The sequence below is a fragment of the Pleurodeles waltl genome, chromosome 8 (assembly GCF_031143425.1).
Source record: "Pleurodeles waltl isolate 20211129_DDA chromosome 8, aPleWal1.hap1.20221129, whole genome shotgun sequence".
Lineage (NCBI taxonomy): Eukaryota > Metazoa > Chordata > Amphibia > Caudata > Salamandridae > Pleurodeles > Pleurodeles waltl.
In genome coordinates this window covers 582,074,964-582,102,185 of record NC_090447.1, presented here as the reverse complement: position 1 = coordinate 582,102,185, position 27,222 = coordinate 582,074,964, and the positions used below count along the sequence as shown (strand labels likewise).

At 43.3% G+C, this 27,222-nt stretch overlaps 1 protein-coding gene across 2 annotated transcripts in view; it reads right to left on the bottom strand.

Moving 5' to 3' along the window:
• NLGN4X (neuroligin 4 X-linked) overlaps positions 1-27,222 on the bottom strand; it is an 822,821-nt gene that overhangs the window by 458,022 nt on the left and 337,577 nt on the right. For both annotated transcript variants that reach the window (XM_069204624.1, XM_069204623.1), the window contains one exon: positions 6,813-7,627. In XM_069204624.1, coding sequence (XP_069060725.1) covers positions 6,813-7,284 — 472 coding nt within the window. In that variant the 5' untranslated portion in view covers positions 7,285-7,627. The remainder of the gene's footprint in view (positions 1-6,812; positions 7,628-27,222) is intronic.

Below are 27,222 nucleotides of genomic sequence, written 5' to 3'. Positions count from 1 at the left end.
CCACTTTCCCGCATCCTGCTCTGCCATCTGCTTTACAGTTCCCCGCCCACCAGATACTTGCTATGTCTCAGCCCAGGCCACTTCACACCTCATTAAGGTAGCCTGGCTGAGGCTGCCAGAGATGGATCAATCAGGAAAGGGCACTATAGGGCTGAATTTGTTAACTTTCAGAAAGAGTTCCAAAACTCTTTCCTGTGCTAGTTATATTAAATCCAAAATTGGCAAATTGTTGGATTTATTATAAAATTTAATTTGGTATCAGACATGCTATATTTAGCTCATCTCTATTAGAAAATAAGACTTTATAAAGTATCCAAATGTTAGCCTATGGAGTCCACTGGCTACAATGGGAAAAACAAATTTGGCTGTTTTCCCTCACCAGGGCTTATAAAACATATTTTATAAAGTTCTTGCTTATATTTCCACTGTACCCAACCCTGATGGCACCTAGGGCAGGAATTAAGAGTGACTTATAGGCACAAATAAGGTAGTTTAAGACTTTGGAAGTACTTTTAATTTCACAGTTGAATTTGGGGTTAATTGTAACTTAAAAGCAGACAGCAAGAAAGGCCTGCCTTTACAATGACACTAGGGGCCACAACAGTGCACCCAGGAGTGCCCTATCTACCCTGGGATATACTATGGACTTGTAGGTAGGTTGTCAGAGCCAATTATAATTAGGCCTAATTTGCATATACCATTTTAAAAAGAGCACTGGCTCTGGGACTGGTTAACAGTGGCCAGGGCACAGCCAGAGTCAGAAAGCACCAGTTTCAGCTAAAAATTGGGGCTTAAAGTGAGGGGACTTCTGCAGTCAGCCTGGTTTCTCAAAACATATCCATGGTTGAAGAAGACCCTTTTAGTGTCCGGAACTACAAGGGAAATGTATGATTGTTTTGGACAAAAAAAAAGTTAGTTTTTTCCAGTCTCTTTTTAGAACAAGGGCTTGCCAGTTTCAAAATAGGGATCGACAAATTCTAAAGGCTGCCAGACAAACCTATTATCTTTGCCCATGTGTGTATTTGTTTGTACTTGAGATGCTTGTAGCTGTACCATATTAACATATGTAAGTTTTCTCTGCGTTCACTGACATCACCTGGACCAACGCTGGAGTCTTTATCCTTTGTGACATCACAGATGTTGCTAGATGGAAAGTAATATTGTATAATATTGGGTAGTTTGCCCATTATTATTATGTTATTTGGTTGTTCAATCATAACAACAACGCTGTAAATACATCAGGCAAGTGGTGCATTCAAATTATTAAAATATGATTTGTTTCTGTAAAAAAAGGAGAATTAAGAAGACTTGACTCTGGATCATTACGTTACTGTACATATCAACAAAGGGTTCTGTATTAGAATGTTTATAGATGCCTTGTATTTGCAATTGTTCTTAAGGTAGAGTTCAAGAATTTGGTCCTTTGCACATGTGATAGAGGATGCTAGAAAGATGGATTACGTAATCATAGGAATTGGTGTTATGTCAGATATGTGTGTGACTCAGATAACATAGTCGTAGACATGGCTGGGCGTGAAGTCAGTGGGATTATTTTGCACAAGGTGCCATTTTGTACAGTTGTTTTGCGGGCCTTATAGCAAAATAAATGATTCTGTGGGAGTAGGCGAGCTTTGACCCTATGTGATAGGCAGCCTGCTATTTGATTATGCATGGCTACGTTATGTCAATGAAAGAGAACTTTTTTGATATAATCATTTTTCACAATGAATAAACAGGTACAATTTAAATGGCAATCATGTGCCAAAACATTTATAGAAACCTCAAGTTATTTCGTATTTAAATTACCCTTGGACTATTTCCAATAGCAGATGACCTGCAGGATTTTGGTGACTTATTATAGTTTCAGACATTGATGCTGGAAAACTCTCAGTTTCTTTACTTACCTCCATAAATGGTTTACTTAGTTATTATTACCACAGCCCCTAGTCTTGTAAGTAGCACAGTTAGTCACTATGGGTTGTTTTTAAGAAATGGGATTATCCATAAATGAATGTAATGTACGTTTGGACAAGTAAATCAATGGGGAAAGGTAGTACTGAAAGTGTGCAGTCATCAGGCATAACTTCGTTGGATGTGGTTAGAAAGTGCCAAACTTGAATAAATGTGTTATCTTTCAGAGACTTTCCTTTTATTAAATAGAAGTAAAGAACACACATATCATGAATATGGTAACAATTAATGCATAAACTAAATTGTCCGTAAAAGTGGCTACATCCATTACAGGGAAATTCTGTTTGTTGAAAACACTCTGGTGGAAAACCCATCACTGTCTGTCACTGCTAGCAGAATTTCTACCATCTCATTTGATTACTGAGTGTGAACCACAAGTGTAGCGCTATATTGTCAGTGCCCATTGGCTAACATGCTGGAAGATGTTTGTACGCATATTAGAGATACTATATCTACTTTTCATTATATTCTGCAACCATGTCTATAAATTTCTTCCACCAAGTCAAAACCTCCAGATGTGACAACGAACTAGTATTTCTAGATTGTATGGATAATCTGTCATTATGTGTGGCAAAGCTAACTGTGTACTTTGGTTTAAGCAATGGCGGAGCTAGAGGAGTCTCCTCAGAAGCCATGCCCTCCAGCTAGACTACACTAAATTGAATGGTTAGACAGCTAGGGAGATTTGCCAGTACTTCAGGCCCTAGTAATACCTCTGTTGTTGTTAATGGTAATAGCACATCACTCTGATCCCTGCAATGTGTATTTGTTCAACAGTATCTTAGAAGTAAGATCAAAATCAAATCAAATCAGGAGCACTAATTTGTTCACTGTGGCAACACAGGGTATTCTGTTACTAAAGCACAAAAGAATTAAGTGGTTTCCAGTATAAACCATGACAATTCCAACCTATGTTTATACTAGATATGTCTGACTGGATTCTGAGGCAAGATCATCAATTATACACAGTAATATAGCACAAGAGATGTTTGTGTTCCTTTGTGTGGTACATCTTAAGAAGTGACTATCAAGCATTGAGGAAGCTAAAGGTCTTAAATGTGTAATGAGTTAGAAGTAGGATCAGCCTTTTTTATCTGTGGTGATAATTCCCAATGATTTCAGAATATAGCATCTACGTGATGTAATAATTTGAATGCGTCTATTCCCTAAGGAATGATATGTACATCCCATTGCTCTACTTTCATGTCCTAAATATGTGTAATGTTCTTCTATAACATTTGTTTTGCCATTAATTCCTCTTTTACTTTCACCTTTCTGCTTGTATTCCATGTTTCACCTACTGCATTCCACTTTGATGTATTTCGGCATGAGAAAGGTTATATTGTATTTCAACTGAAGAAATGTCTGTATTTGCCACAATAAAAATAGCAATTGGAAATATCAAGATTTGTACCTTCTTGGTTTTCACTTGTCACTTGTGATATTAATATTGCTACATTCTTACTAAGTACGAAATAAATATGGTTATCTGTTGAACAAATAGGCTTTTTCTCAAATATTTTTGGAGAGTAAAATAATTATTATGACCATATTATGTAAAGAAGCATCAAACATATTTGAAGAATTTTTGTTGTATGTCCTTTTACAAAATATCAGAATAATGTATTCACATAGACGCCTGCTATTTATCTCCTCTATACAGTATTGTGCCACATCTTGGGATAACAGCACATACTAACATCTAAGAGTGAAACGTGCAATCAGTTTCACATTTTTGCATGCTTTCTTCCTTCGAACTATGGAAGTATAAATTCAAAAGAGAAATTGAAAAATGGAGAGAAAGTTGGGGTTTTAAATAAATGGTCTCAGCTTGCTAGTTATATTTATTAATAAAGGGGGAGGGGAGATTCCGACAAGTAAACTTGCCTGTAGTAACGTTCCCTGTTGACATGAAACAGCAAATTGATAAATTAAATTATTGAAAACTACCGATCAGCTTTTCATATTGTGAGAATAATTTCATGGTCTGTCTCCATAACAAGTTCATTATCCAGCTAACCGTGGCATGATATAATTTAAATCTCCCAGATTTCATGGAACTCAGTCTAAAGTGATTTGGCTATAGGAGTAGTTCATGACATAGTTGCTAAAAATACTTTAAAATGGAGTTTGGCTCTGTATTATTCAGCATCTGGTGGTGTGGCTAGCTGCGTTTTTAGTAACACACTGTACTCTTCGAAAGACACCCTGACAGACATAAACGTAGGAAAATCATAAGCAAAATAAGCTACAGTCTCTCCTGTCAATTTTCAAATTTGCAATAATTTGCACTTGTAAAATGTTTGGAATTGTTTATTTTGTTGATTCATAAACACATTGGCTGTTAATTTGTAACCCCTTCGTACCATCATTCAAACCTCTCTTGTTGCTTTTGTCCTTCACAGTACTAGCTTTCAGGTTCTTAAATGTGAACATATGTGAATACATAATTGTAAATGTGTTATTGCTCAAATTAATAATATTATTTTTGCTTACTTTTTTTTAAGGTTAAGGGCTGCTTGACTTTTGTCTCCAGGGGAATTCATGCATGCACGCAGGGCTGTACATTCATGTGCAGGGCTGGTCTTTAGCATGGGTGAGCTGGTCCCAGGCCCAGTGTGCCAATATTCTGAGGGGCGCATGAAGCTGTGTGCATTAAAGTTATGCCAACAGCGGCGCCCTTCTCATCTTGCTCTAGTCTTGTCACTGTCCCTGCCTGTTCGTTTCCGTTTGATTTGCCAGTTTCAGTTGTTAATATTCCCTCATTATCATACTACAGGCAATGTTTTTAACACCGCAAAAGCCCCCTTCCTTGCCTATGTTCACCCTCTCACGCCTACTGACACATATCAACAAAACGATCATCTGCGTGAGGCAACTAAGCTATCTATGATTTAGGTGAGCTGGGGGAGGTCCCAGAATGTTTGCATTCAGGGGTCAGTCCCTGCTCATTCAGTTACTGACCAATGAACACAAAAGGGACCCCCTGATCTCTCATTTAATTCACTACCATCAGCGAGGGCACTACGGGCATATTTAGACTCTGTTTGCACTGAATTAGCGTAATTTTAAAAAATTCTGATTTGGTGCAAAACTAACTCCATATTTAGACTTTGCCGCTAGACCCGTCTAGCGTCAAACTTATGGAGTTAAAGTCATTTTTGGGACGTGGAAACCTACCTTGCCTTAATGAAATGCACGGTAGGCATTCCCGTGCAAAAAATGACTCTATGGCCTTAATGCCATATTTATACTTACGTGCAAAAATGGGGCACGGGAGGGAGGAGGGGGTCAATAAATGGGGCAAAGCTTGCTTTCCCCATTTTTCAATGCCTGGATCAGGGAAGGCATTAGGGGACCTCTGGGCCCATTTCCATGGTAGAACACCTTGGAGTAAGCCCACACGTGCCCTCCCCAGGCCGCAGGGACACCCCCACCCACACGAGAGGGATAGCAGAGGATGGGGGACCTCATCCCAGGTAAGTACAGGTAAGTACAGATAAGTATTTAATTTTATTTTTTAAAGTGCCATACATGGCACATGGTGCAATGGCCATACCCTGGTCCCCTCTGCTGGCCATTGTGGTGGGCATGACTCCTGTCTTTTCTAAGACAGAAGTCATGTGGTATAGATGGTTTTGCTTAAGAAAATGACTCTAGGCAGGTTAGAGTAATTTTATTTTTACTCTAACCTGCCTATCGTCATTTTTTGGTGCAAAACCCCATTCTTCCATACCACCAGCCCCACCGACTAACGCCATTATTTTTACACTAGCCTACCCTTTGCTCCGGCTTGCACCATTCCATAAATATGGGGCCCGGCTGGTGCACAGAAATGGTCAAACCGGTGCTAAACTTTTTGGTGCAAGATTGCGTTAGTGCAGTTTTGCCCCAAAAAGTATAAATCAGGGCCTAACTTTCTCTCCTCCCACGCTGCTATCTTGGCAAAGTGGCTCTGTTCATGTGAGTGCACAACCACACACAAATTATGACCCTTTTATGGCCATTAATGGAGCAGTATTAAGATAGGACACTGCCTCTAAAGTTAATGCGAAATTATGTACTAGACTAAATTCAAAACTCTTTAAAAAAATGCGTTTTCTATCTTACATCATTTGGAACTCTAACCATCGTAGGGAGACTGTCTCAGTTTATTCAGTTTTCACGGAATAGAAAAAACAGGCATACTTTTGAAATCTTGTACTTAAAAAGAATCAGAGGAAATTTAAACTAAGTTGTAGCAATAATTTGTTTGTTTGTAGGGTTTTTCTTTTCTTGCAATGACCAGCAAATTATTTTATAATACCCTAAAGGCCGCTGGAGTGATATTTTCCTCATCTGGTTGTGTTGGTGTGCGGTATTTAGCAATTCAACATATAATTAATCTCTTCTAAGTTTACCAAACACATTGCACCAATTAAGCACCAAGGAATTTAACTGCTATTGAAATGTCAGCATGCGCAATTAATTAGGTTGCTGAAGCAGTAATTTGCAGATTAGGGACACAATCGAGCAGCAGGTCTGGCTAACATTGTAAAAGGATTCCACATTAACACAAATAGACTCAATGCAACACATTGACACATATTTTTCCGTCCCAGGGGATAATAAAACCAATGGGTGTTTTAGAGTAACAAGTCATGCACTATGACAATAAACTAAAAAGAACAGCCTGATACTTAATTTACAGCAATTACTGGAGATAATCTAAAACCTATAGACTACTGTTTGTATAATAATTTGAGGAAAAGAAAAGAAGTTTAAATGACAATTTTGAATTTATTAAATGTACTGTAATAGTGCTTTTACGCTGTTGTTTGCCACAATTAAGAAATACATACCATCCTCCGTGGGTACGTAGATGTTCATGTAAAGACAATCTTCACTTTGGTCTTGAACGTAGGAAATTACGGTATCTAAATTGGCCGTGAACCATACAGGCAGCATGTCGTTCAACAACGACCTGTCGTCCAGGTACTGTGGGCAAACTGCAGCAAACTGAGTGGCGTTCCTGACCCCGGTCCAAGAGGAGGGCGGCTCTGGAGGCTGGAATCGCCTCTCTCCCGTTGGAGGGGCAGCATAGGGAACTCCCAGGTACTGCTCTACTGGCCCTAGCATCTCATTAGGCAAAGGTGTTCTCGTGCCCCTTATTTTGCCAAAGTTTGTTGCTACAATCGGGTGCTGTGCTTGACTATCAAGAGGCCTGAACCTCATTGTTAGGACTGTTATCCAGAGAAGCGCATAGGAGTTCACCATGACATAGAGCGGTGGGGAAAAGAGTGACAGCCATGACAGTCCCTTTGGCCTCGACATTGTTTACATCAACATGAGAAAGGTTCAGCCTCCCACAGAAATGTGGTGCAGGAGTGAACTCTGTGAAAGAATTTGTTGGCAACAGAAAAAATAAAAGAGGGTGCAAATGATTGCCCTTTTCTTTGAGAATTACAGGGCTCCTCTGTGCGCTTTTCTCTTTACAATTGTGTCGTTGCCATTAACACATTCCAGTTTCAGAACAAAAGGCACCTTCTTCTGCGTAATCCATTTCTGAACTCCAGGCCTCTTTGGATCCTTGACTCACTTCCCTGAAGAAGAGAGGTGTCTACTCAGCATTGCGTGAAATTGTGCCTTGCTGGGAGCTGCAGCCAGATCAGTCGACCTGTGAAGAAGAAAAGCAAACAGTTCAGACAAGTAATGTAAAACAAAAAGACAACTTCAGTGCTTCCTAGAATTTTCAGTGGTTGAATTGTTCGATTTTGCACAGCTACATTTTCGGCAGTATTTAAAGTAATACCGTTTTTACAATTTCTTTTTCTGGTTTGTTTTTAGCACAGAATACCAACAAAACCTTAACATTTATTCCCAGAATAACTTCTTAAAGGAAACAATCGTTTCTGCTTGTCTTGCTGACTTATATCTTCATTTCAACACGCAGCAATTGACTTACACCACACTATGCAAAAATACATACTGAAGAATGTAAAAGTATGCTGCATGAACTATTTTTTATCTTTTAGTATCACCACTAGTCCTGTAAATGCGAAAAAATATCTTTACAGGGTTGCAAATAAAATGATGGTATGCCAGGTAAATCAGTGACGCGAAAATAGATGCAGACATGATATGATAGATTTTATTGTGCACGTGTGACCCACATCCTATTCATCACATGTGTATTCTGGGGCACAATGACAGCACATTTGTTCTAAAATATTGGTAGTTTTTAATGGGAAAAATAATATTATAAAATGAGATAAATGTATTCAGAAGACATACAGAAGGTTTTTACCAGATGGATTATGCCTGCAATCCAAAATCAGTTTATAATATGAAGACTGTATTTCTCAGCTGTCACAGTGCACCAGGGATGGGCATGTCCAAGCCCACTGAACAGAGGAGAGTGCCCAGACAACAGGAGACAACCCAGGAGGGCGGCTCAAATTGAACTTTTGGTGTGCAGGGCTGTGGCAGTGATGACAGGGAGGCGCGGAGCTGAGACTCCAGGAGCTGATGTGACCAGTGACTTCTGGATGATGCTGTTTTGGACTGTCCCAATATGCAGTGCAGGAGGGTAGGAGCAGGGGTGGAGAATCTAGAATTGGCCAGGCAAGCCTGACTTCTGGAACCTTCCTCGCCTCTTTAAAAACTGCTGCACAAGTGGGAGACTCTCTCCTGCCTGTAGATATTTCTACATTTTGCTGCTGGATCCTGGACCCTCACTCAGGACTAAGGGCTCGGCCCAGTTGACCCCAGGACAAGTGGGTCTTCCAAAAGGGGCTGCAAGGCTTGCTCCTTTACATCCTTTGAGGACCAGTTGGGAGAAGGGTCTTGACTTTTCTGCATCCAGAATCAACGATTAGGAGGCGAGTTAGCACAGGGAAATACAAGGACCAGCTCTTTTGAGAACTCTACTTCTTTTTTGGTGAGAAGAGTTGCTGCAACTGCTGGTAGCTACCTCTAGCTCGAGGTCACCACCAGGAGAAAAATAAGCCCAGAATCACCCAAATCGACCCTATGGAGCCCGAGTTATGGCATTTTTAAGTTTGGAAACCTTTCACCTTTTTCTGCCACTGAGCATGTGGGGCTTTGCTGCAGGTCCAGTAAACTTCCTCAGGGTGAGCCAGGACCTGAGGGATAGCACAAAGAATATATAAAATAAAGTGCTTTTGGGAGGGGTGCATGTGTGGGGTGCCCTCTACTATTTCCCTCTCTTCATCTGGGCACCTCATCCTCAGGTGTATTTCTGTCATAAAAGGCCATGGACCCAATCCCTGAGATAGGAGAACAAACAGGGACAGTGAGATAGTGCCATTGTGCTCCCCTACAAGAAGCAGAAGGAGGCCCAAGACCCCATCCCTGGCCCCCAATGTCAGGGAAAGCAGCCACCAATGACATGCCTGCCCACATGAGCCTGCAGGCCAGAAAATGTCTGCTGACTTCCATGTGCTGGAGTGCTGCCGGCATGGGTGCCAGTGGGTGCAGTCAGGGGTGGCTCCCCGAGCTGCCCACCAACATTGAGCTTCTGCTCGTGGGGTGCCTTGGTGGGACTGTGCACCCAAAGATAAAAAGCATGACCCAAGGCTGCAAGTTAAAAACAAAAGGAAAAAAGCATCACAGCTCTTCAGGTTCAGTGAGAGAGCCAATTTTATGTTATTCACTGCACTCCTGGAGGAGCGCCCCATGATGCTTTGCAGAACTGCATCGTTTCGCCCACATTTTTGGCTATTTTTCCTCTTGTGGTGGCCCCAGGACAACGGGTTCACCACCAATGAGTTCAGGAAAGTGCAGCCTTTCCCCAGGGCAACTCTGAGGAGTTGGCACCGTAAGTTGGGGTGAACTCCCAAACCGGCAGCACCCCTGGTTTTTCATTGCTTTTCCTAGCACTGCCAAGGCTGGGGCTTTTGCTCTACAGTTGGGAGTTCTGTGCTTTACAGAGGGCATGTGCATGTTCTAGTCATTATGGCCTGACAGGCGTAAAGGTGAATAAAGGCAGTCATTTATTGACGTGGCATATAGAGGCCAAGCATATTGGAGCAATGCACTGTCACTATAGTGTGATGTCCTCCAGGGGGTGCTTTTGTAAATGCACGTTGATGGTGAGAAATGTTTTAAAAGGTACACAGACACATGTTTTACTCATTTCAAATGCTTTATTGGTTCACCAAAATGATTTCAAATATTTTATGGGTTCCACAAAAAATTTGTAAATGCTTTATTGGTACCCATAATGATGTCAATGATTAGTATACACAGTATATATGTTTTATTATCCTTAATAAGTGCATTCATGCTGGAGTATTATTTTTTATAATTGCATCTAGGTACACAATGATGTTTTAACATGTGGTTGTTGAACCATGACGAAACCACAAGACTCACTTGATAGGTTGGTGTGCCCACTTTAGGGGGTCAAAGGTGACTATACAATGCCATATATGGTATTATCTATCTGCCAATGTACATATTTGAAAAGTATTGCATAGTATTTAGTAGTGTGTGTATAATAAATTAACTTCTCCCTTTTCTAAAGAAAATTACTGACTGGGCAATTATTTTTTAATATTATTATTGTGTGCCAGTGAATGGTGATTACTAGCCCACTTTACCTCCCCTGAGTAGGCCTTGGACTGCTGTGCTTCGCTACCCTAAGACAGTCAAGCGTTACAGTAGGTTACTTGGTTCCCAGTAAGGACAATTGTGGACATATTACTTGTGCAGGCCACAAACTTAGTAGCCCAGTTTCCTACACAATTTCATTGACAGAAAACAATGCACCCTGCCCATATTTAAGGACAGAGTGCATATCCTCCAAGCATAACTTTGTAAATTTCGATGCCAAAAAGCCTAGCTCATTAATACTGTCAAAAAGTAATGATAGTAGAAATTTAAGAATGGAGGAAAGATCTCAATAAAGTGTTGAAAAAACTAGGGGGGATATTTACAAGGAGCCTGCGCTGCAGTTGCATATTTTTTTTGATGCAGAGGCAGTGCTGTGTTAGCTCCATATTTATAACGTGATGCATTTGGCCAAATGTGTCAGTTTTACAGGGCCGGCATCAAAATAATCTGCACAGGATCAGGCTGCGTCACGAGATTTTAGTGTACACAAAGTGGATGTTCCATCAGAAAAAGTCACTTACAACTGACACAGTGATATTTCCAACAGTTTCCTTATTTGACACATCTGTCAGATGCGTCTCGCAAAGCCTGCAATGTGTCAGAATTCTTATGCCTCCTAAACCCAGGTGTAGGGATTGATACAATAGTTTTAATAAAGGGATTCTGACCCTTTGAGGTCACTTCACACCTCGTAAATGTCTGTTTTTCACATCCCGACTACTTGTCATAGGTCTACACATGTGACAAGCATGTTGTAGGACTCCAGGAGCAACCTGGGACCATGGCACCTAAGATTTCATCATCCTCTGCAGAAAGGCTATGTGACGTTGTGTATCGTTTGCAAGAGACAGGCCAGGATTGTCACTTCTCCAAAGAGGAAGGGGTCCCCAAGCCCAGGTCTGCATACTCCAAAGGGCAACAGGGAAGTATACACACAAGGTAGGTAATACATGTATTGCCACTTCAAATTCCAACATATACTTGCATTCACTTACAATACACTTTCACTCACTATATCGCATATACTCAGACCTGAACATACACATAAGTAGACTATACCCACTGTAATGTGACACATAGCCATACTGCATACATCACCTCTTACATCCAGGACCATAGTAAAAGTGTAAACGGTGATATTGCACCATTTTACAGTCTTTCACATTGATCCTAACACATTAAGCTACTTGTGTCAATTTAAACTGATGCAACACCATTATATTTTGAAGCATTGCTGAAGGTGCTTCAGTTGTGAGGCCAACTTTAGCAATGCATCACTTTTGCGGCTGAAAGAATTTCTGACGCACCTTGGGTCCTTGTGCCATTTTGTCCCCTATTGTAAATTTGGTTCATCCATGGCATTGTAACAGCTTTCTGCATGTTGTAAGTATTTTTGACACATCGCTGCTGTAACATGGCAATGCATAATTTCGTGTAAATATGCCCCTAGGATCACACACTTTGAACTCAGTAAATCTCAAAGCATAGTAGATCAAAAAAGTATAAGCCACAACTAGGGCAAACAAAAATCATTTGAGTGCCTGATATTGACTCACAAAGTTGTGTTTATCAGCAAAGGTGCCTTAAGATAGTGACATAATGTTGACCTCTTTCTTGGAGTGATTTAAGGAAAAGTGTCCTTTATTATAAAAAAAAGTTGTATTTAGTACTGTCTTTGTACTTAAAGGGTGAGGTCATTTTGTAAAGACATGTTATACACATGATTGTATGAAAACATGGTTTTTGATTAATCTAAGGGGCCTGTTCACAAACATTTTGCACATCTGTGTGTTTTTGTTATCCAAAAGCTGCTATCTGCAAGGGTAAATGACAGTTCCAGATTTACAGAAATCAAATCTGGATACATTAACATGCCCCGTTAACACTTACAAGTGTGTAATATCCAGAATTTCGATTGTCTGTCTGCAATTCTAAGTAAAGACCAGGGTGAGAAGATGTGTCTTCCCGGAGAAGGGTTAGACAGTGGCTTTTGGAAATGCTTGGAAAGCACACCAAGTTGGGCATTTCTGGGGATTTTTGAATATTCCATGGGAATGTTCACTATAATAATTGCTTAATTTTAGCCAGGGGTTGCCAGTGGGGTCCACTGGTACTTATGTTTGGGGACAGGGACTTATTTTTCTGCAAAAGATATTTACCGAGAGCAAGAGAGGGAAAAATAAAGAGTAGAGAAAGATGTAGAAAAAAAAAAAGGGAAAACAAAATCACAAAAGGAGAAGTCAGGAATCTGTAAAAGTGAGATAAAGGGGAAAGGAGTGTCTGTTAGTGGATTAAGGATGCATGGGGTGGTTTTAAGACAATTAGCCTTGGTATTTTGAGTGCCAATGTTCAATTGCACAAGCAGTGGGCTTCTTAGCAGAGATTCTGGCACTGGCACTCTTTCTTTTACAAATTAAGCACTAACCGTAATGCACACACAAATGCATTCATAAACAATTTGGAAGCATGTATTTATGATGCAAATGTGTCACACACTTTAACTTTTCGATGTGAAGAAAAGAGAGGTAAAGAATACATGCAAAAGCACACTTCAGGTGGAAGATGTTCTGGAAGAACAGAGCTCTGCTCAGAAATCCCTGTGGCATATTTACAAGCCCTGTTAGCCGCCGGTGCATCACATTTTTTTGACACACCAGCATTGCATAGTGCAGGCTCGTGTCTACTAGGCCATGCAAAGCCACTTTGCTTGGCTTTTCATGGCCCTGTAGTAAGGGTGTAAGGCAACAAAGTGCAAGTGGCTGTGCTGCCTTACACTGCATCAGAAAGGCGTATCATGTGCATTGTGGTGGGTGTTCCCACACAACATTCATGGGTTATAATGTATTCCCAGATTGACAAGAATCTGCACACTTGGAAATGCGGCAAAACTGTATGCCTCCAAAGGGCAGCGCAACAAGGAGAAAAATTTTATGTCTGCTCATTGTTCCCTTTTTGTGTGTGTGCTGTATTCCGAGCACAAATAGAAAAAGGAAAATGCCTCCCAGCACTATTCTTATGGTGCGCCTTCCTGCACAAAAACAGTCCTGCCAACAACGCACACAAACTTGCACCATGGTGTAAAGGTGCCTGTGTTGGTGCTCAGCAGCAATTTGTGCACCTTCGCAGGGGGAAAGGACAGAACTGTACAGTATCTTGTGAATACTGTGCATTTCTGCCCTTTCAAATTGGCATAGGGCTGTGCAGGGGGAAGGGCTTGCTGCGCTGCCCTACGACAATTCATTCTAAATGTGACCCATGGTGCATTTCTGCCCTTTCGAATTGGCGTAGGCAGTGCAGCAGAAGGGCTTGCTGCGCTGCCCTAGGACAATTCCTTGTAAATATGTCCCCAAGTTTTTTGTTCCAATCATTTTGTGACCTGGTTCATCTCATTAATAGAGTAATTGGATTAAATTACTCTGAGTAAGAGAACTAATCGATAACTCACTCCTTTGTGTCTCCGAAACCCACATTAGTAACACTGTTTAAATATAGGGAATGGGTTTTCAGTACAGTACAACTTAGAAAATCTGTCCTTTGAAACAATTGAATGTAGTTGATACCACATTGTTAATTGTAGCCAGCGACTCGTTTGCGTGTAAATTTTGCCGTTTTATTTTAAGATTGGTAATCTCGCATAACAATTAAGTTAACAAGCAATCAGTTCTAACTGCATATAATTTCATAAGCCCCACTTATTTTCTTGTGATCTACAATAATAGGAAAGCAATCTCCCTTTTCGTCTCCAAAAGTATGGCTTTTTCCAGATGAAAACATACTAAAAGTACTTGATAGACTTGTTGGCAAGCTTTGATTCATACAATAGGATATTTTCTTCCCGGTGACCTGTTGCTATGGGTACATATTTTCTTTTTCATTAGTGGTCAGTGCTTCTTTGTAGAGGCCAATTTGCTAAGCTGAGGACTGTGCTGCTGGGATTTTAAAAGATCACAGTATGCAACTGAATTTCTGAAATAGCTGCAAAATGAAGCAGGGCATTTAATGCTGTACTGGCAGTTTGCAGTCCGTCTTCAAGTATTTGATTACCAAAATTAGGCGACTTCCTTTTAACGTTTAGCAAGAATAGATTCTATGTAATATTGTTCATTTGAATAATAATGTAAGGATCCCTCGAACAATGTTTTAAAAAATGAATCATTGGTACAGAATTCTATTAATGTGCTGGAGCTTTTTAAAGTATTATTTGTGAGTGTAACGGACAAATGCAAGTCATACGTTTTTCGAACGGTACATAAAGGGGCACACTCTAATCTCAAGCAAGTTTTAATAATTTAAGTGAGCAGAAAAAAAACACCAAAATAATCTAAATGTAATTCTTTGACTGGCCGGTCAAGCCGTGTTTTTTTCAATCCATAATTGTGCAGGACATTTACCTTGTGCGTTTCTGGCGAATACATAAGTAAACACTGCTCAACCTTGCCTTTGCTTCAGTGTCCGATTGTGATTTTGGCAACACCTTTCAGCCAGCACTCCTCCAACTAACAGCAATCTGTATGGAAACGGACCGGGGAACGCCACTGAGGTTGGTCAGCTTTAGGGCAAAGGCAAAATGAAACATGATGAAACATGATGCCTCCCTCTTGCACGGTATGGCGAGGGGCTCCTGAGACCCCCATATTTCAACGATATTCAAAGATGTGGGCTGGAAGGGGACTCCCTGAAGGGAGGGGGCTTCCATGCACCACAGGGGCTGCAGGATCCTACGTTGTGCCCCTGTCTTAGGGAAGTGGTGTACTAATTCAAAGTCTCTACAATTTCTCTTCATGGTCTGACCTCAGCTACAGATACAATGTACAGTCTCTGAACTTTTCCACAAAGGCATTTTGGTCTACATAAAGTAGTACTCCTGTAGTTGTCTTTTTACCTACCTATGTATGACTTTGTGGATTGGCACAAAAACATATAAACTGGTAATAAAATTGAAATATTAAGACATTTATTGCAAATAGAAAGGACAATGTCCTATTTGCACTTTTAGTAATACAGAGTTGGACATTTCTAGGCCACTCCACAAAGGTATGTAAGATTATGTTAAAGAGTCCATCTGCAGTGCTACTTCACTTACTCATACATGCATTTGTGATTAGCTCCTTGTGTGCAGTTACAGTTTAGAAAATTTGAGCCCCCTTTTTAGGAGGTGGGCTTAGATAAGTAGAAGGAGCAGATACACTAAGCATTGACTGTCTGATAGTACATTAAAGTTTTTACTAAAGCTTGATGGACAGGCAGGGACTTACTGAACCATTAGGATTGTAAGGAGGCAGTTTCTACTTTGTCCACAGCTTTCACTGTCACACCCCATACGTTACATGCAAGGGTACACACAATTTGATTTCTACAATAATGCAAACCCTTAGACACACTCACATGAAATAATGTGCAAGCAAACCAAGTATGGAAGGGTATTTAGAACACACCAAGGGGCTCATCTACAAGGCCCTGGCGGCACACTGTGCACCGGAGCGTCATATTTTTTTATGCTCGTGGCACTGTGTGCCAGCCTATGTTTACAAGGCCACGCAAAGCCACCTTGCATGGCTTTCATGGCCTTGTAAATGTGGCCCCCTTTCATGTATAACACTGCATGAAAGGGGCGTTCCATGGGTGATGTTATGAGTGTTCCCGCGCAACACCCATAGAATCTGACAGAATATGATGCATTCCCATATTTTCAGGGCTCGGAATGCGTCAGATTCCTACGCCACTTCAGGGGTGGCGTTAAAGTGGAGCAACAAGGAGAAATCACCATGTTTTTTCCCCTCTTTCTGCAGAACACATAGAAAGAGGAAAACATCAATGAATGAATTAATTAATTATTGTTGTAGTGCAGGAAGGTGTTCCTTCCTGCACATAAAGAATCATCTCTACAAGGCATGCACCCTTGCATCTTGTTGCAAGGGTGCCTGCATTGGCTCAAGGCAGCAGTTTGAGGAAAATAGAGGGATGGGTTGTATTTCTGCACTTTCAAAATGACGCAAAGCGACGCAGCAAGTTGGCTTGCAGCGCCATGTTGCGTCATGTCCTTGTAAAGGAACCCCAAGTACAGTACGCCTAGACTTGTATAATATCTTTCAATCTTTAAAACCATAAAAAGGGAAAAGGGGCTACTAAAATGCAGGCTACATTGGGAAAAAATTGGCAAAATTCACAAATCAATAAATCTAATAAATACATTTTCAAGTGCTAGAGAAAATATTGGCCTGTCTAAGTGTAGCAATCTCAAAATTAAGCAAGCCCTATACTGTTAATAGGAAAATGAAAAAGATACAAGTATATGATTTAATGAAGCCGACAATATCGACATTCATAATTAGGACAATGCAAATAAACGGAGACGTTCCACAGAAACCCCCAGGAGAAGAAAGAGCAATTGTGCGAGCAGCCAAATGAATTCATACTTGTGTCACATTCCATACAAAAGGATGGCCGCCACGACATGACAGGCACAAGACACCCATTGTCTCTATGCTATTTGCATTTTATAATTCTGGAAAAGCTCCAATTTTCCTTTAGCAGCAGCTGTTCTGAAACTTGCAAACAGAGAGAGATTCCTCCACAGTAAAACCTTGACAGTTTTGCTTTCTAGTCTTGGAAAAGAAAGCCAGAGCGAACGTTATAGCATCATATTCAAAATGCCAGAAAGGGTTCTCTCATCATGTTACAATTCTGTATTACATGTGTCATGCATAACACTTTTTTTTAATAATGGTTCAACTCTGTTTATCGAAGCTTCAAACATACACCAGCCTACATCCTCGGCCGAGGAGCCCACATTTTTAATTAAAATAGTTTTAATAAGATTTTCTCAGAACAAAGAGTGCATCCGTTCTCCTCATATGAGCCAAATAGTCGAAGACAGTTTACAAGATTTAAGAAAACCCTAGTTACCGTCTCACCCACACCCAAGCACACATAGCTAAAGTACCATGGGTCCGTCTCACTGCCTAGATTTTAACTCTAAGCTATGGACATGGTTATTTACCTCTGTTTGTAAGTACATTACATTTCACAACAGCGTGGCATACACCGTACATGAGATCTGCTGAGAGTACTGTGACATTACCATTGTTGAGGAACAAGAGAGGCGTCATGACCCAATCGATGCTTTGCTTCTAGTGAATCATTCACCCTCCCTCCCACTCAAAATGGTGATAAATAGCATATTCTCCTTTACGTCTTTATGTCTTTTTATATACTATATAACTCATAATTGCAGTGAGATACAAACATAGGCTTCAGAAGTACTCATGAAATATGGAACGTGTTTAACCCCTTCGCTGCCAGGCCTTTTCCCCCTCCTGTGCCAGGCCTTTTTTTGCCTATTTGGGGCAGTTCGCGCTTAGGCCCTCATAACTTTTTGTCCACATAAGCTAACCAAGCCAAATTTGCGTCCTTTTTTTCCAACATCCTAGGGATTCTAGAGGTACCCAGACTTTGTGGGTTCCCCTGAAGGAGGCCAAGAAATTGGCCAAAATACAGTGAAAATTTCGTTTTTTTCAAAAAAATTGGAAAAAGTAGCTGCAGAAGAAGGCTTGTGGTTTTTCCCCTGAAAATGGCATCAACAAAGGGTTTGCGGTGCTAAACTCAGCAGCTTCCCCGCTTTCAGGAACAGGCAGACTTGAATCAGAAAAACCAATTTTTCAACACAATTTTGGCATTTTACTGGGGCATACCCCATTTGTGCAATTTTTTGTGCTTCAGCCTCCTTCCAGTCAGTGACAGGAATGGTCATGAAACCAATGGTGGATCCCAGAAACCTAAACATTTCTGAAAAGTAGACAAAATTCTGAATTCAGCAAGGGGTCATTTGTGTAGATCCTACAAGGGTTTCCTACAGAAAATAACAGCTGAAAAAGAAAAATATTGAAATTGAGGTGAAAAAACCATCAATTTTTCTCTACGTTTTACTCTGTAACTTTCCCTTGCAATGTCAGATTATCGAAAGCAATATACCGTTACGTCTGCTGGACTCCTCTGGTTGCGGGGATATATAGGGTTTGTAGGTTCATCAAGAACCCGAGGAACCCAGAGCCAATAAATGAGCTGCACCCTGCAGTGCGTTTTCATTCTATACCGGGTATACAGCAATTCATTTGCTGAAATATGAGGAGTAAAAAATTGCTATCAAGAAAACCTTTGCATTTCCAAAAAGGGCACAAGATAAGGTGTTGAGGAGCAGTGGTTATTTGCACATCTCTGAATTTCGGGGTGACCATAGTAGCACGTGAATTACAGGGAATTTCTCAAATAGATGTCTTTTTTACACACACTCCTATATTTGGAAGGAAAAAATGTAGAGAAAGACAAGGGGCAATAGTAATTGTTTTGCTAATCTATGTTCCCCCAAGTCTCCCGATAAAAATGGTACCTCACTTGTGTGGGTAGGCCTAGCGCCCGCGACAGGATATGCCCCAAAACACAACGTGGACACATCACAGAAAACAGAGCTGTTTTTAGCAAAGTGACTACCTGTAGATTTTGGCCTCTAGCTCAGCCGCCACCTAGGGAAACGTACCAAACCTGTGCATTTCTGAAAACTAGAGACCTAGGGGAATCCAAGGAGGGGTGACTTGTGTGGCTCTGACCAGGTTCTGTTACCCAGAATCCTTTGCAAACCTCAAAATTTGGCTAAAAAAACACATGTTCCTCACATTTCTGTGGCAGAAAGTTCTGGAATCTGAGAGGAGCCACAAATTTCCTTCCACCCAGCATTCCCCCACGTCTCCCGATAAAAATGATACCTCACTTGTGTGGGTAGGCCTAGCACCCGCGACAGGATATGCCCCAAAACACAACGTGGACACATCACAGAAAACAGAGCTGTTTTTAGCAAAGTGACTACCTGTAGATTTTGGCCTCTAGCTCAGCCGCCACCTAGGGAAACCTACCAAACCTGTGCATTTCTGAAAACTAGAGACCTAGGGGAATCCAAGGAGGGGTGACTTGTGTGGCTCGGACTAGGTTCTGTTACCCAGAATCCTTTGCAAACCTCAAAATGTGGCTAAAAAAAACATGTTCCTCACATTTCTATGGCAGAAAGTTCTGGAATCTGAGAGGAGCCACAAATTTCCTTCCACCCAGCGTTCCCCCACGTCACCCGATAAAAATTATACCTCACTTGTGTGGGTAGGCCTAGCGCCCGCGACAGGATATGCCCCAAAACACAACGTGGACATATCACAGAAAACAGAGCTGTTTTTAGCAAAGTGACTACCTGTAGATTTTGGCCTCTAGCTCAGCCGCCACCTAGGGAAACCTACCAAACCTGTGCATTTCTGAAAACTAGAGACGTAGGGGAATCCAAGGAGGGGTGACTTGTGTGGCTCGGACCAGGTTCTGTTACCCAGAATCCTTTGCAAACTTCAAAATTTGGCTAAAAAAACACATGTTCCTCACATTTCTGTGGCAGAAAGTTCTGGAATCTGAGAGGAGCCACAAATTTCCTTCCACCCAGCGTTCCCCCACGTCTCCCGATAAAAATGATACCTCACTTGTGTGGGTAGGCCTAGCGCCCGCGACAGGATATGCCCCAAAACACAACGTGGACATATCACAGAAAACAGAGCTGTTTTTAGCAAAGTGACTACCTGTAGATTTTGGCCTCTAGCTCAGCCGGCACCTAGGGAAACCTACCAAACCTGTGCATTTCTGAAAACTAGAGACCTAGGGGAATCCAAGGAGGGGTGACTTGTGTGGCTCGGACCAGGTTCTGTTACCCAGAATCCTTTGCAAACCTCGAAATTTGGCTAAAAAAACACATGTTCCTCACATTTCTGTGGCAGAAAGTTCTGGAATCTGAGAGGAGCCACAAATTTCCTTCCACCCAGCGTTCCCCCACGTCTCCCGATAAAAATGATACCTCACTTGTGTGGGTAGGCCTAGCGCCCGCGACAGGATATGCCCCAAAACACAACATGGACACATCACAGAAAACAGAGCTGTTTTTAGCAAAGTGACTACCTGGAGATTTTGGCCTCTAGCTCAGCCGCCACCTAGGGAAACCTACCAAACCTGTACATTTCTGAAAACTAGAGACCTAGGGGAATCCAAGGAGGGGTGACTTGTGTGGCTCGGACCAGGTTCTGTTACCCAGAATCCTTTGCAAACCTCAAAATTTGGCTAACAAAACACATGTTCCTCACATTTCTGTGGCAGAAAGTTCTGGAATCTGAGAGGAGCCACAAATTTCCTTCTACCCAGCGTTCCCCCACGTCTCCCGATAAAAATGATACCTCACTTGTGTGGGTAGGCCTAGCGCCCGCGACAGGATATGCCCCAAAACACAACGTGGACCTATCACAGAAAACAGAGCTGTTTTTAGCAAAGTGACTACCTGTAGATTTTGGCCTCTAGCTCAGCCGGCACCTAGGGAAACCTACCAAACCTGTGCATTTCTGAAAACTAGAGATCTAGGGGAATCCAAGGAGGGGTAACTTGTGTGGCTCGGACCAGGTTCTGTTACCCAGAATCCTTTGCAAACCTCAAAATTTGGCTAACAAAACACATGTTCCTCACATTTCTGTGGCAGAAAGTTCTGGAATCTGAGAGGAGCCACAAATTTCCTTCCACCCAGCATTCCCCCACGTCTCCCGATAAAAATGATACCTCACTTGTGTGGGTAGGCCTAGCGCCCGCGACAGGATATGCCCCAAAACACAACGTGGACACATCACAGAAAACAGAGCTGTTTTTAGCAAAGTGACTACCTGTAGATTTTGGCCTCTAGCTCAGCCGCCACCTAGGGAAACCTACCAAACCTGTACATTTCTGAAAACTAGAGACCTAGGGGAATCCAAGGAGGGGTGACTTGCGGGGCTCGGACCAGGTTCTGTTACCCAGAATCCTTTGCAAACCTCAAAATGTGGCTAAAAAAACACATGTTCCTCACATTTCTGTGGCAGAAAGTTCTGGAATCTGAGAGGAGCCACAAATTTCCTTCCACCCAGCGTTCCCCCAAGTCTCCCGATAAAAATGATACCTCACTTGCGTGGGTAGGACTAGCGCCCACGAAAGGAAACGGCCCAAAACACAATGTGGACACATCACATTTTTTTATAAAAAGCAGTGCCTACCTGTGGATTTTGGCCTGTAGCTCAGCCGGCACCTGGGGAAACCAAGCAAACCAGCGCATTTTTGAAAACTAGAAACCCAGGGGAATCCAAGATGGGGTGACTTGCGGGGCTCTGACCAGGTTATGTTACCCAGAATCCTTTGCAAACATCAAAATGTGGCCCAAAAAACACTTTTTCCTCTCATTTCGGTGACAGAAAGTTCTGGAATCTGAGAGGAGCCACAAATTTCCTTCCACCCAGCGTTCCCCTAAGTCTCTCGATAAAAATGGTGCCTCACTTCTGTGGGTAGGCCTAGCGCCCACGAAAGGAAATGGCCCAAAACACAACATGGACACAACATATTTTTTCACAGAAAACAGAGGTGTTTTTTGCAAGGTGCCTACCTGTGGAGTTTGGCCTGTAGCTCAGCCGGCCCCAGGGGGGGGGCAGAAATGGCCTAAAATAAATTTCTTCCCCCCAACCCCCACCCCCCCGGGAGCGACCCTTGCCTACGGGGTCGCTCCCCCTGCGTGACATTGGCGCCAAAAAACAAATCCCAGGTGCCTAGTGGTTTCTGCCCCCTTGGGGGCAGATTGACCTAAAATCGGCCAATCTGCCCCCAAGGGGGGCAGAAATGGCCTAAATACAATTTGCCCCCCAGGGGAGCGACCCTTGCCTGATGGGTCGCTCCCCATCTCGAAAAAAACAAACAAACAAAAAAAAAAACACAACAAAAAAATTTGCCCTGGTGCCCTGAGGGTTCTGCCCCCCCCCCCTGGGGGCAGTTCAGCCTAATAATAGGCCGATCTGCCCCCAAGGGGGGCAGAAATGGCCTAAAATAAATTTCCCCCCCCAGCCCCCACCCCTTCCCTGGAGCGACCCTTGCCTACGGGGTCGCTCCCCCTGTGTGACATTGGCGACAAAAAACAAATCCCAGGTGCCTAGTGGTTTCTGCCCCCTTGGGGGCAGATTGACCTAAAATCGGCCAATCTGCCCCCAAGGGGGGCAGAAATGGCCTAAATACAAGTTGCCCCCCAGGGGAGCGACCCTTGCCTGATGGGTCGCTCCCCATCTTGAAAAAAACAAACAAACAAAAAAAAAACAAAAAACAAAAAATTGCCCTGGTGCCCTGAGGGTTCTGCCCCCCTCTGGGGGCAGTTCGGCCTGATAATAGGCCGATCTGCCCCTAGGGAGGGCAGAAATGGCCTAAAATAAATTTGAAATCCCCAAACCCCCCCCCCCCCCCCGGGAGCGACCCTTGCCTACGGGGTCGCTCCCCCTGCGTGACATTGGCGCCAAAAAACAAATTCCAGGTGCCTAGTGGTTTCTACCCCCTTGGGGGCAGATTGACCTAAAATCGGCCAGTCTGCCCCCAAGGGGGGCAGAAATGGCCTAAATACAATTTGCCCCCCAGGGGAGCGACCCTTTCCTGATGGGTCGCTCCCCATCTCGAAAAAAAACAAACAAAAAAAAAAAACACACAAAAAAAATGTGCCCTGGTGCCCTGAGGGTTCTGCCCCCCTCTGGGGGCAGTTCGGCCTGATAATAGGCCGATCTGCCCCTAGGGGGGGCAGAAATGGCCTAAAATAAATTTGCAAGCAATCCGGCTTTTGAAACCCTCGGAGAGACTTCAAAGGGAAGGAAATACTTTTCCTTCCCTTTGAAGCCCCTCCGGGCCTCCCCGGTGATTGAAAGAGAAATGCTTTTGGGAGGGAGGCCCCTGTGACACATCAGCGCGCGCGCGCGCGCTGACGTCACAGGGGGGGGCGGGGGGGGCGGGGGTGGAAGGGGAAGGTCTTCCCCTTCCATCCCGCCTTGGGGGGGGAGGGGGGGGTGCACGGTGGGCGCGCTAGCGCGCCCCCAAGTTCCCCTGTGCCATGGACGAGATGATCTCGTCCAAGGCACAGGGGACCTGTAGCCTTGGACGAGATCATCTCGTCCAAGGCACCCAAGAGGTTAACAGATACCTGTGAAACTTGGGGTTCATCATTGTAAAGACATTCCCGAAACCACTCCACAGAGCTTTAGTTGTCAGTCAGTAGGATTATACAGCAATGAAGGACAATTTAATGAGTTAGACCTGACATCCTTGGCATGGTCTCAGACTTTTAGCCTTTATTCCACTATCTTTTTTTTTTGGCATTAGGACTTTGTGCACTTTACGTCTATCCCTTAAGCACATTAAACTTGCTTAGTTGTCCCTAGTATACGGTACTCCATGTACACAGGGCTAATAAATTAAATGCTACCAGTGGGCTGAAGCACTCATTATGCCACCCACTAATGCAGCACTGTAAAAACATATTTTTGAACTGTCATTTCAACCTGGCAAAATAAACTTTTTGCCAGGTCTAAACCGTTTTTTAATACTTATAAGTCACCACTAAGGTAGGCCATAAAGGCTCATAGAGCAGGGCGACTGATATTTTAAAAAGTAGAACCTGTGTTTCCATGTTTTAACATGTCCATGACAGCAAAAAAACTCTAAAGTTGTTTTTTGAGTGTATCATGGCTATGTCTCCAATGGAATAACACTGGGTAACCTCTTTACACTTAATAAATTATAATTTGCGTTTGGCAACATATATATAAATACTTCTTCCACTAATTTGAATTGTAATTTAAAATCCCCAGTAATGGTAAAGTCAGATTTTAATTTACAATTATGAACATGCCACTTTTAGAAAGCTGGAATTTTCCTGCCAAACCCAAATATGCCTTCATGCCATTGTTCAGGGTCACATGACAGTAATGGCTCTCCTGTGGCATAATGTGCATTCCTTTCAGGCAGGGGGGCAAAAGGGCCATGGGGTTAAGGAAGGGTGTTCCTCTTCTGAGCAGGATGGCCTAGGGATAGTATTCAGCATTCCTGAGCTTCAAATGGTATCCTGAGGACCGTGCCCTCCCCCTTCCTGACTTCTAAGGCTGCCTGCCCTGGCCCTGAGAAATGTAACTCACACCTAGGATTGTCTTTGTTATCCTAGACAGATTACAGCCTCACCCAGGAAAGGGGGAAGGTTAAACAAAGGGGTCATCCCCCACTCACAGGCTGGCCCTGGGAATAAGAATGGCACCCTCAGAATCTCTCATCAGAACACGTCTGGATCTGTGAAACACTGAGAAGAAAGACTGCCCTGCTCTCTGAAGAAAGAAGACTTGCCATGTATGCTTTAACCCCAGGTACCTTAGAAGTGATTTAAAGGGTCAGATGGCTGACCTCCAGTTTGAGCTACAGGGACATAGTAGGCTTCCAGAGGCTTCGCCTGCAACTGCCCAGATGAGGAGCACTAACTAGATATACATGAGCGTGTTGCTGGACTCTGCTGGAGAGATTCCTGAACCGCAAGAGGTGCTCCCCTAGATCCTGGACCACTGATTAGTGTCATAGTGTACTCCTTCTACTTCAAACATACAAAAACTTTACACTAAGTGAAAACCCAGAAGTTTGGGATTCTTCTCAACCAGGAACTACTGCCCGTCTCACCCATTCATGTGTAGACCTGCCTGCGACATTCTTGTCTTGTCAACAGTGACTACCAGTGACTCCTACCAAGTGAAGCTCCAGCGGTGACCCGGTCTTCATGTCAACAAAGATCTGCTTGTGGTTCCTGCCAATGTGAAGCTGTGGTTGAGGTTCCTCACTTAGATGTGAACTTAGAGAAGGTAACCTCTTCTTTGTGACCTGCCTGGTTCCTGTATCTGACCCTTGCTCCTCTGCTGTTGGCCTGAACATGTGACTCCAGTGGGCAGATGTGTGCAGGGATGGCTGCCTTCTGCTGCATCCCAGGGTCCAGGGATGGGGTCCTGAGCCCATCCTGACTAGATGGGGAAAGCTTCCCCACACTTTCCATATCCCTTGGGCCCAGGAATGGGGGCCTGGGCCACTCTGGTTTATGGCAGGGAAGTGTGACGGTACTTTCCTGCATTCTTGCAGTGCTGGGTGTCCAGGGATTGGGTCCTGGCCCCCTTTATCATAAGTCCACCTGGGAGATGGGGTGCCAGGGTGAGATGGGAACACAGGAAGTGGTCCTCAGGCACGCCCTCTTCCCCAACTTGATAAAAGCACCTTTCCTGCAATATCCCCTGGGCCCTGGTCCACCCCATGTAAATCAATCAAATGGTAGTGGAGCCCCACGCGGTTCCATGGAGGAAATTAGGTCAAAGGTCACCCAATTTTAGAATGCCATAACTTGAGCCCTTTGAGCCAATTTGGATGATACTGGGCTCATTCAACTTCTAATGGCGAGTTCTGTCCACCAGGAACAGTTGCAGAAATCTCCTCATCTCCAGAGCAGTGCAGTTCTCCAAAAGCTCGTCCTCCTGTCTCCCTGTACCAGTTCTCCTTTGTAGTTTTGTTGGTGGTTGCAGAAAAGTTCAGGGCTTCCCCAACTGGTCCTCAGAGAGAGTAAGGTGGCTAGCCTCACTGGTCCTTGGGGAAACGGACTGGCCATGGTGTCAAGTGAACAGAGTCCTGGATCCTGAGTGAGGGCCAGGGGGTTCCTCCTTCCCATTCTCCATGGCAGTCCCAGGATCCAGCAGCACAGTAGATAGAAAATCCACAGGCAAGAGACAGTCTTCCCTCTTGTGCAAAGGTTTATGAAAGGGGGAAGAAGATTCCAGAAGACAGGCACCCCTAAGTCACATCATCTCTCCAACCCTGTCCCAACCCTCCTGCACAGTCTCTTGGGACAATGCAAAATGGCATTATCCAGGAGCCATTAGTCACATCAGCACCTGGGGTCTCAGCTCCACCCCTCACTGACATCATTGCCAGGGACTCGTACATTAGAATTTCAATGGGGGCCCCCGGTTGGTTGGCTCTCGTTGTCTTGGCACTCTCCTTTGTTTAGTGGGTTTGGGCAGGCCCATCCCTGGTGCAGTGAGACAGCTGGGTGATTGATAAAGGTCATTCCACCCCACCCCACCCCTTTCTTCCTCAGGAGCTAGGAGAAGTAGTGCTAGTTGCTTCTTTTGTGTAGGGGTGGCCTTTGCTCCAGCTGCTGGCCAAAAAGTAATCACTGGACACAGCAGGGTGACAAATGGCCTGGGCCTTGATCCTGAGTTGAGCAATGAAAATATTAAGACTCCGAATGACCCACAAGATGTACATTTATCAATTTGGAAGTTTCAAATTTGTTTTTCTCTCACAGGTTACACTCTAATTCAAGACATCAAAGGTCTCTGTACACCAAGGGGAAGGGACACTACACTCTAAGGCAGTTTCCTCCCTATGTGTACAATGGAGTGTCACTATAGTTAAAACAGTAAAGCTCACTTATCTTCTCTAATAGTGTACACTGCCCTCATAAGGCTTATCCTAGGTGAATACCTATTCCTGCAGACTCACCATTGCACCAGCCTACCTCTGCTGTTACAGGGCTATGCACAACAGTATTCAGCCACACACAGCACACGTGTGCACACGTATGTGGACACATGTTTATGTGTGACCAGACAAGTCCCTCTTACACTTGTTGCATCCTCGCAGCGTTATCTTAAAAGGAGGACACTGACAGTCAACATGTGCAGTCCGTTTACCATGTAATTACAGTGGGATGAGACACAG